This window comes from Stegastes partitus, unplaced genomic scaffold, assembly GCF_000690725.1.
Source record: "Stegastes partitus isolate 25-593 unplaced genomic scaffold, Stegastes_partitus-1.0.2 Scaffold3, whole genome shotgun sequence".
In the NCBI taxonomy this organism is placed as follows: Eukaryota; Metazoa; Chordata; class Actinopteri; family Pomacentridae; genus Stegastes; species Stegastes partitus.
The window spans coordinates 841852-853235 of record NW_007577734.1 but is presented as its reverse complement, the minus strand read 5'-3'; the positions used below and the strand labels follow the sequence as shown (position 1 = coordinate 853235).

The window sequence follows — 11384 nt, the reverse complement described above, 5'->3', positions numbered from 1 at the left end:
TGTGTGTGTGTGTGTGTGTGTGTGTGTGTGTGTGTGTGTGTGTACCTACCATTGGGAGGCGGCTTGATGTCTGTTTCCCCCTGTTGGCTGGAGCTGTCTGATTGTCCAGATTCTAAATGGAAACAGAAACAAGAAAGACAGAAAAGAGAAAGGAGAAAGACAAATTGTTAGGATCTAGTTTGCATGATTAACAAACTAATAAAAAACATACAGAACTGTGTACAACAAATCAAAGAATCATAGCTACAGATGTCTTTGTGAGGGTCTGAGCCACAAAGTGCCACCACAACAGTTTGAATTCTACACATCTGTGGTTCTCTACTGGAGGGAATGACCACAGTTCTTCTAAATATTCCCTCATTGGGTGATTAGATGATGGTGGTGGAGAGCACATGTCAGATTGGATGGAGATCTGGTGACTGCAAAGGCCACAGCATATGATTACTATCATTTTTAAACACATCAAACCATTCAGAGACCCTTCGAGAATTATGAATAGGGGCATTATCATTGTGGAAGCGACAACTCTTCAGGACAGAAATGTTACATCAGGATAAAGGTGACAACTCAGAACAGCTTTGGAGTGATGTGCGGTGAGTCTTCCCTCTAAGAAGACCAGTGAACCCAAAACATGCCAGCAAAATGCATCAAATCCCCTCACTGTAGCGGTCAAGCATTCAATCATATACCACTCTCTTGGTGTACACCACACATGCCCTCACCCACTTGTCAAGAATGTGGGAAAAGACTACACATCTACAGCATTATCAGCATCTCTCCCTATGTAATGTGTCAATTAATTGTTTTTGCTGACAGTCGGAACACGTCCTGCTTTGACATTCTCAGTCACCCGAGAAAGAGCTGCTCTTTTGCTTTTCTTTACACATCGCACTAACACAGGAGCATCACAATGATCAAATATGCACTGTTGACCACAGTTTCAATCTGCTGTCTTTTCCATAGATCTGAATGCATACGCCGCTGTTCGAATAAAAACACTGGGCAGTTCGTTGTGACTGAAGCTCCTGCCATCTGTGCCCCAACAATAAACCCACTTTCAAAGTCTTTTAGATCTTTTCCTCTGGCTATTTGGATACCAAATGAGATTCAAGTGGACCTGCTCTGCACTGTTATACATGCCAAAAAGCATGTACCATTCAGTTCACCTGTATGGAAGCATCTGCATTAGTCATTTATTTAGGTTTTTCATTTTAATTTGTCACCCGTCTGTGTGTATCCACGTTGCCAAGACTGTGATATTTGAGGTGTGAGCGGGAATAAGAGGAACCTGCAGTATGTGCTGGTGTATGGTACACATCTTGTGAATGTGTGTGTGAATTCACACATTTTTGTGTGACAGTCTTGTATCTAAGAATGTTCTCTCCCATCTCCCTCTGTCCCTACAGACTTAAGGTGCAATGATTTACAGTGTGCTGCTATGCCATTTAGTATCTAACCACGCAATCATATCCCTCACCCTAATCCTATTTAATACTTTCTTGCTGGTAGGGATTTACTCTGAGTAAACAGAACACCTTATACACACTCTCTCTCTCTCTCTCTCTCTCTCTCCCTCTCTCTCTCAGTACATTTCTTTCCCTAATTTTTGTTTCATACTTTAATGCATGCTGTAATCCTTGCATGAACATACATAAATACACACATACACACACAAACACAGTTTGAATGAAAAGGCTGTCCATGCCAGTTTGGTGGCCCTGAGGGATTTAAGGCAGAGCATGGTAAAGTTGAGGCAAAGCTCTTCCCTTTGGGATCGAAGGATAGCCAGGAAAAACACACACATTTGCACAACCACACACCTGTTATGACTGGTCTGCGAAAGCACTGGGACTTCACTCACATGAGCAGACACAAACTTGCCAAGTATTGGCAACACAGGGGTACAATTAGACTTGAAGGAGCAACAGGCTGAAATAGGAGGTTCCAAAATGAGGTTTTGTAGCATAAGTTCTGAGAAAACAAGGCCTAACAAGAGTGCATTCTTGTCAAGGCTGTTAGAATAAATATCTTGTATGTATGCATATGTTTATGGATATGTAACACCAGCTGGGTGGTGGTATGCATTTCTTCCCGCGCTCCTCTTGACTGCAACGATGGGCTTTGTAAATGAGACCGAGCTCCATTTCCTGGACAGGTGTGGTGTGGGAGTCCAATGCTATTGGCTGTCCATTCAGGCCTAGTTCGGCTGTTGTGAGCTAGCAAGCTAGTTAAAGTAGGTGTTTATCTGCAGGCTGTAGGTGATATCAGAGCACACAGACTTCTGCCAGCAGCACTTGCCTTGCAGTCACACTAAGCCACAGATTACTGAGCAGAAACAATAACAGACCTGTCTCGCTGCCTACGAAGCACTGCTTATCCACAGAGAGAGGGGCAAGACAGACAAGAGCGAAAACGAAAGAAAGAAAGAGCACAGAAATGAACGAGAGCTTCTTTTCCCCCTCTCTTCATGCAGAATCTCTTGCTCTTCTGTGTCTCTCACTGGCTGGGTGTAATCCTGGCAGCCATCTTAGAGCTTGGCAGCCATCTTAGCATTGGCGGTAGTGCCACATTCCAGCTAACTGACGGCACTCACTCCAAACATACGAGGCTGCGCCCCCACCGCGCACGCACCCAGACACATTCAAACACACACACTCATACGTGGACAAACATTGAGGTACACACTCAGAGTAAACATATATGATGGCCAATGAAAGCTGTTGAGAAAACAACCTGACTTCACTGGACTTTTCACCGTCATGTGGTATTTCACCAGGGCTCTACATTATTGTAAACACTATTTCTCACACCATACATGCACTGGTTAGATACCCAGTCTCTGCACTGTGTATACAGTATTCCTGAGATATCTCATAATCTACTATAAGAGGCAAGTTAAAGTCAGATTTGCTGCCATAAAGCCTTGCAACACTTCAAAGAACGTACTATCACAGACGAAAGTTGAAGGCATCAATACTGCAAAACAGTAAAGAAGATTTTAAAGCAACTTAGTGAGACCTGTTTGCTTGTATGTCAATTTGTTTGTTGTAGTAGTTAAACAGTTGCTGCAAGATAAATTCTATTAAGTTAATATTATTCTACATCATATTTAACTCATTTGTCATGTGTTGTCAATTACATTACATGTGTCCGCTGACAACAGCAGTATTACATATTTAGCATGTTTCTATTCACAATACACAGTTGATTATTTAATTAGACTTGCACCTGATTCTCAGTTGTGTTTGTTTTCAATGTAAAGAAAGTTACAAATTGAAGCTTTAATCTGTTCCTAGTCTGTTCTTGGTCCCTGCTAAATGTTACAAAACTCTCCCACATATGAGACAGAAATGAAACAAGGATCTTGCACTTGTTCTACAAAAAGAACAAGTTACTACAGTACTGAATTACCATGGAACTCCCTCTTACATGCATCATTGCTTGGAGACCTACTGTGGTGCATGACGTATAACTATTTTTGTGGTTTTCATTGTTCAAAAAAGACGGACTATAATGTTGTCGGTCAATAAACAGTCAACATTTCTTTTTTCACTGATGGTGTTTTTTCTTACAGCCTTGAACCTATATGATGTGGGTATAACTACATTTCCTCTCTCGATTCTTCATTGAATACTATGATATCTCCAGGTTTGGAATCATACACTGAGTAACACAGAAGTGTTCTTCAATATAGATGTATCACATTTTGGAAACACCCTGCACCTGAAAACCCTGTCCTCAGGGTTTCTCGAAGTGCCTTTTGTTGGCCTGTCATGACCCCAACTTGTTCTGCTGTTGCAGAGGTGTGAAAGCTGAGGCTCATGGCAGATAAGAGACTGTCAGGCTGATATATGCAGCAGCAGGAAAACTGATAGCTGTCCTCAACATCACCCCAAGGTCATGACTTGCCAAATCACGTCAACTCTCGGAGTACATGAGACAGAAGGACACCATGACTTCTATTTTCTACTCTTCTTTTCAAAACTCCTTTTTGTTGTTAGGGAAAAGGTTTCAATCATATGCTTTCCTATCTACAGGGTTCTTCGCTTATTATTTTTTTCTGATGGAAGATGAATTCATGTAACGAAGCGATAGCTTAAAATATTATAGATGTTCCAGTATTAGTTGTCTACATGTTGTAAAACAAACTTGTATAGGGATGTGTATGGTCTCAAGTAAGGCTGCAACTAACGATTATTTTAGTAGTCGACTAATCTGTCCATTATTTTTTCGATTAACTGACTAGTCACGATTATTTCTGTCACGCCCACCATCTGTGCTTCCTGTTGATGCAGCTCCTTTTACAGGCACGTTTTACCCCACTCCCTAAATTTTCATCCCATGAATGTCACCCTGATTTCCAGTCAGTCACAATATAATGTCCTTAAGTAAATTAAAAGAATGACTCCTCAACCAGTTGAATATGAAATTTAAGCTGAAGAGCTTACTCTTTTTTATTTTATCACATTCAAACTCTGCTGTATTGTCATATCCAAACAATACAGAATTTGGCTCCAAAAGAAAAAAAAAAATAAACAGAATAATTTCATTGTACAAAATAAAGTGCAAGAGGCTGTCTTTGCTTTCAATTTCTAAAATGGCAAAATCAAAACAGAAAATTAGGCTAAATTAGCTGTCACAAAATGTAGGCTACTACACCACAGCACATGCATACTAAATGAATTAATCCATTTAACTGTTTCAACGTTACAAATGAATGATGTTATTTATTCATGCTATGTATTTATTATTTGTTACCAAACAGTATATAGGCCTGGTCTGATGCTTCAACCCACAGAGCTAAAACCTAGGCTAGGCGGGCTAAGTTAGGGGAAAAGTCAGATACTTTGGGATTAACTGGAACCATTTTAAAGCCGACCGACTGAAACGCGCTACATTTTAATGATGCTAGCGTGTGCTGCTGTTGTCTTAATAAATGGTTGCGTTTGCAGAAGCAGTAGGCGTCTTGTTTTGTGCGTCTTTGTGGTTTTAAAAAACGGTTACAGTTAATGTTAGCACTGTCAGGGAAGCTGTACACTTCTATAATTCGGTGTTCTATTGCACTTAACAAGTTAATTTTTTATGAAATGGCCTTGAAATGATTAATGTCATCCTGAAGTATGCGGCCTGTTTCTCGTAAGGTAAACAAAAATACACACAGTAATGCTAATTTACCATCCAGAACGCTGGGAGCCATGACTCCGGGGTGCTTTCGTTTCAGGCACTCATGCGTGGCTGTCGTGCTGCCGTGGTATGACAACTCTGCGTGGCAGACTGCACATTTCACCTGATTTGACACTTTATTTAACTTAAAACTTTACTTTCACTCTGACCCTGCTCAGCTTGCGCCGCCACCGGTCTTGAGTTGTTCTTCGTTGGTTGAGAACACAGACGCTGCAAATAGTGACCGTATTGCCCCCAGCATTTGTTGTGGTGTGTTGCAGTCTTTTGCATTCTGTTGGGTCTTCTCATACTGTCTGGAAAGCTATGGTTGGTGTTTTATTATCAAAACCCTTACAGGACACTTATAACACGACACGTCGACAATGAAATTTCGCGTCGACAAATTTTTATCGTCGACGTTGTTGACTAATCGTTGCAGCCTTAGTCTCAAGGCCAGTGGTGGTTTGATCTGACAAAAGTTGACCTGTAAAGATGTCCGACACAGTGCAAAAAGTTTTATATTGATTGATTTTTTTTAATATATAATTTACATTTTGAGGCGTTGAATACACAAACTAGGACTCCAATTGCAAGCAAAATATATATTTCAAGCTATGTAGGATAAGCTTTTCATTTGGGTTACTAGTACGTACAGTGTATGATGCTGGAGAATCTCATAACACATTCTGAAGCAACTGCATTAGAGTTCCCCTTTCTCAAGAGCAAAACTGTCACAAAAAACACCATACTGACAGTTATCTCTGTGCTATCCACCACCTCCACAGGCTGGTAGTAGCAATTTGAAGTAAGGCTCATTAACAGAGTGCAGCAGGCATTCTTGAACTTTGCAATGTGCTTTCTGAATTCATCTAAAAGCACCAAATATATGTTGTGTGTTCATTGTGCTATTTTGTCTATTATGTCTTCCTAGTTCAAATGTAAATGTCAAAATGACAACCAGTTCACATTTCCTATCCTTGATGGAAAAGTCCATGCTGTAAGAAACAGGTATATGAAAGATACATTTTATTCTACATTACAAGACAGCAAGGACTGAAAGTTATGAAAAAGAATTTGTTCTCATGTATCAAATTCAGAATGATTTCTTCATATAACATCCACTAAATTGTTGAATGTTTGTAAGAAATTGGTCATTTATAATTATTGAAGTATGGCTATATTTTGTGTTATAACTATAGTTACAGCTACAGTGAATTTAAAATAAAGCTCTTACACCGTAACAAAATATTTTACCTTCTACAGGTTTTAACACAACTTCTATACATTTCAAAGAGTTAATTTCTAGGTGAAAATTGGCTATTGGAATGTAATGATGCGAAATCCAGCCTTTATATAGCAGGGTTTTGTTTTTGATTTTTGATTTTTTTTTTTTACAATAAATAACACGTTTGTAAGGACCTTTGTGAATTAATTTATATTGATTATTTTAAAAAATAAGGGCTGTTTTTATTTAATTTTTTTGGTGGCTGTACCTAATACAAATTCCAGCAAAAAAAAAAAAAAAAAAATCTAACCTCATCTAGAAAAAGTTTTCAAACAAATTAAACTAAGCATGCTTTATCATTTAGATGAAAATTAAAATCTTAACCCCTCTTCTTTAAAAGTGGCTATAATTTGATTACACTATCCCAATCGATTTAACATTTGAGTTTTCTCCATCATACATCAGTATTTCCTCTACATTCATTTAGGAGTGGCAGGCCACCATTCCTGAATCCTAGCCGCCGCTCGTTCTAATTTTTTTATTTTTTTCATTGTCGCAAATTCACCACCACTGCATGTCTCTTCCTCCCAGTAGAGTCCTGCACTGCGTCGGTACGAGTGCTTTCATACGACATTAATTACTCCCAAGAGCGCGGCCTTGAAAGTGACGTCACGTCCAGCACCAGGCTCCAGGTCAGAGTCAGAGGAGGGTCGTCTTGGAGAATAGGGCAGTGACTTACTGGAGAAAAGGTGGACTTATTAGCTTAAGATAACTCAGAATAGATTCTGCAAGTTAAATAGACATTCGCAAAATATTGATGGCCAGCTAAGGTTATGTAACGTATCGGTATCTTTAGTTAATTGCGCCCGGGCTGAACTCAGTGTCACTATCGTTAAACACTAAAATAATTGATAGCATTAAGTTAAAATCTACACGCCATGGCGTAACTGCTGACTGCATCTTCAGATGAGTTTGTTAAAATATTTCTCTCAGAAGAGAAAGACATCTGATGAAGATGACGCTAGTCAGGTATCAATAGCCTTTTACTGACTCATAAATGATGATGGTTAGGTAAAAAATTGCGTTCACATTTGTAATGAAATGAAAAACACTTTATTTATCCCAGAAGGGAAATTCAATATATATATATATATATCATATATTCAATAATCAGATGTGATGTGAGTGTATATTCTCTAACGTTAATGTTTTATGTAATCGTATAAGACAAGTAACATTAGACAGGGAGGAGCAGTGGAAAGAGAAGGAGCAAGATTTAACGATGAATAGGGTAAGACATTTAATAATATATCATCAGACACAAATTAGAAACAATTTTAAAATGATGAGGGTGTAGGAAATTGAGAGAAACAATCTCATTGTTTCTATTTGTACGTGAAGACTGACTTGAGAAACAGGCTGCAGGGGGATCAGCTTGCAGCATGTATGCTGCTGGGCCTCTCAGGGAATTTCCCTACAACAGAGCCTTAGACCTCTTTGAGAAAAAAAACAGAAAAAATTCATTGTTCTGAGCCTGGGTGCAAACTTTGCCACTGATTCTACAGTTCCATCAAGAAATTATTATTTATTGTTTCTATTTTTATTTATTTAATTTTAATGTTTTTTTTCATTTTTTAAAATTTTAACATTCAGCCTTAAAAAGCCATTTTCAACTGGCTATTCAATAAATAGGTTGTGAAAGTAAAATCTGCAGTCAAGTGTCATTTGTTTACTGCGTCACGCCTCCCTGGAGAGCCTGCCCCCGCTGCTGAAAAAAATCCTAGCGGAAACACTGTAAATGTAAAATTCATCAGGAGGAAATTATTATCCAAATAAAAAATCGAGGTGTCTTGATATTGAATGCCCAGCGTGCTGACCTTAGGTTTATTGGTCAACTTACAATGTGCTTACAACACATCGCTCATTGTAAATAGGTGCCACTGTTGAGTTCAACAGTGCATCATATAGCTGTGTAGAGAAGTGAGAGGGACAGAGTGAGATGGAAGTAAGACAGAGGTCTGATTGCCGGTTATCACCACTCTGCAAGCTGCAGCCTACAACAGCAGCCACAACCCCCTCTCCCCACTCCCTAACCCCCCTCACCCAGCCTCCTAACCACACATCCAGCCCCTTATCTTCTCAACGCAGCCCCCTAAAGCCCTCCCTTCAGCAACCCCAATCAGAGTCCTGCAGCCCACCTCCCCCGGATGCCCGTCTGTCGCCCCCACCAGCAACCCCATGTCTAACCTAAAACCTTTCAGGCGACTCTGTAGCCCCTTCCAACCAGTGAATTAAAAAAACAACATAAAGATAAAATCAGATTTCACACAGTGTAATCGGATGATGAACTAAATAAGAATGTGCGAGCTGTGTTTACTTTTTGATTCTGTTGCAAATAATTGTTGCAAATAAAACTGAATAATCATTGTAACTAATTGAAAGCTTTTTCAACTGCAGCCAATTTGTCATCTACACCTACTGGTGTTAAACATTCAAAAGTCCCAATCCCACCAGACACTGGATTGACAAGATTGACTATGTGATTCAGTGTATGTTTCAGTATTGATGTAATCATTGTGATAAAGGAGTATCACAGTCATGAAGAGAACATATGTTTTCCCTTTTAACCACAACTAAATAGTGATAATAATCAAATACAACAAATAAAAAAATTGAACTTTGTATTTAGTCTCTCAATTCATTTCACTTTTTTAAAAATAGCAAAAACATTCTCCAAGTGAAGGAAAAAGGTTCCGTTCCAGTAAGATGAAAAAATCTGAATACAGTCAAGACTCAATAATCCGACACAAAATGTAAAACCTTCTTTTATGTTGAATAGCAAGGCTGTCGGATTGTTCCAGCCCGGGGGGGCACTCCAACAGGGTGGGAGTGGTCAGAACGCACAGGTAGTACTTGGCTGCTGATGCAAAGAAATAGGCAGCTCCCCTCTATACTCTATACTCTGCCACAACAATTTGGAAAACTGAACAAGCTAACACAGTGGGCGGCTTGACACCTGTTGCAAAGAGACAAGAGAAGGTTTTTCATATGTAGCACCAGCTCACATAATATAACTATAAACAAATACAGCTGTGACTCGATGATCCGACACTAAATGTAAAACCTTCTTTTATGTCAGATAGCAAGGCTTTTGGATTATCAAGATGGAGGGTATTTAGTTGTTAATATTCATTGTTAATATTCATTGTTTATAGTTGTTATAATAACTAGTGTATTGTTAGAACACTACGCATCGTTGGATTTCACGCCTAATTGACCGGTGCGCTTGTGCACGGGCCCGTCGGTTGACATCAAAGCAGCAAGCTAAAGTGACCTAAATCCGATTTTATTTTTCTCCTATGCAACCTGTATCTGGTCCTTTCATGACAGTCTGAACAACACAGATCCAATTACTGACGAATATCCGAATAGCCGGCGTGGACGGCGTGGACGGGGGCACTTCCACCCTGGGGGTCTGCTCCGACGGGGTGGAAGTGGCCGGAACGCACAGGCAGTACTTGGCTGCTGATGCCAGTTTAGGTTAGCGGTCAAAATTCTATTTCCACCATTGGTGGCGGCAGCGGGGGAGTGGCGCACATTATGTACAGTCTGGTTTTATCCTTATCTTGTTGTTGTTTTTCTTAATTCACTCGCAAGCTCGCTGCGTGTGACAACATTGTGTCCTCTTCTGCGCATGCAGGATACTTTTGGGTCGAATAAAGTTCATACAGGAGATCACACACAAGTCGCATTTAATTGGAAATGTGAACGAACTCGCAAAAAAATCGGATTTCCCAAAAAATCCAGATTGAGCTTTAAGTCCTGCAGTCTGAACATAGCCAATCTGTCAGATTGTTAAATCAGATAATACACCGTTATCCTTATTTGTGACATAAAATGTTATGTCGGAGTCAGAATTCAAGGCTGTCGGTATGTTGAGGCTTTTCATGGGTTCCATTCGTTTTTCCTAAAAACCTGTCAGATAGCAAAGTTTTCGGATTGTTAAGGGCCGGTTGCTATGGCACCATGAGAGTGGCAGCCAGTTGCAGCGGCTCCTACCTACTTTATGTATTTTTAGCTATTTACTTTGGTTTTTTGTTGGTCTTTTCCTTGCTTTTTGTCAGTTTTTGGGGTCCGTGTCTGGCGAGCCGTTGAGCCGTTGAGCCATTGAGCCATAGCTCTATTGTTTTTACACTTGTGAAACAGCTGTTGGTGCTGAACCAGGCCAAGCCACCGTCGTGGGAGAAACCGGACATCCCTGATGAGCTCCGCTGGAGGAAGAGGGGATGCAGGGCAGGAGTGAAGCGTCAGGAGAAGAGGAGACACTACAAGCCGCCTGTCCGTCCATCATCATAGAAATATGAGGTCCCTCCCTAACAGGCTGGAAGAGCTAACACCTAACAGCACTGACCCGGCTGCAGTGGGAGTATCAGGAGTGAAGCTGTATGTTGTTAATGGAGTCATGGCTGAATGAACTCACTCCGGACTCACTCGTAACTTTGGACGGATTTCACCTGGCCAGAGCGGACCGGAGCTTGAGGGAGAATGGTAAGAAGAAAGGCTGGGGACTCACCATGTATGTGAATGAGAGATGGTGTAATGCTGGCATGTTAGCGTTTAAGAGCGATGCTATACAAAGGATGTTGAACTGCTGGCGGTTGGTTTGTGGCCGTTTCACCTGCCGAGGGAGTTTTCCCACGTCCTGGCGATTGCAGTTTACATCTCCCCCTCGGCTGGTGCTGCTGTGGCATGTGAACTCATTCATAGCTCAGTGTCCCAGCTGCAAACATCACACCCTCAGTCTCTGATTGTCATCTCAGGAGACTTGAATCATACATCGTTCTCTATCACTCTCCCCACATTCAGCCCAACATGCTGACTGTCCAACAGGAGACGGTGGGGTCTTGGACCTGCTGTGTGCGGACACCAGGATGCATATTACTTAATTATTATTTTCTTGTACTTTCTATATTTTTGGATGCTTCTGTGGCGTGTA

The 11384-nt window shown here is 40.6% G+C and overlaps 1 protein-coding gene across 11 annotated transcripts in view; it reads right to left on the bottom strand.

The window, feature by feature from the left end:
• nfixa (nuclear factor I/Xa) overlaps positions 1-11384 on the bottom strand; it is a 116038-nt gene that overhangs the window by 20253 nt on the left and 84401 nt on the right. For all 11 annotated transcript variants that reach the window (XM_008276724.1, XM_008276740.1, XM_008276697.1 and 8 more), the window contains one exon: positions 50-112. In XM_008276724.1, coding sequence (XP_008274946.1) covers positions 50-112 — 63 coding nt within the window. The remainder of the gene's footprint in view (positions 1-49; positions 113-11384) is intronic.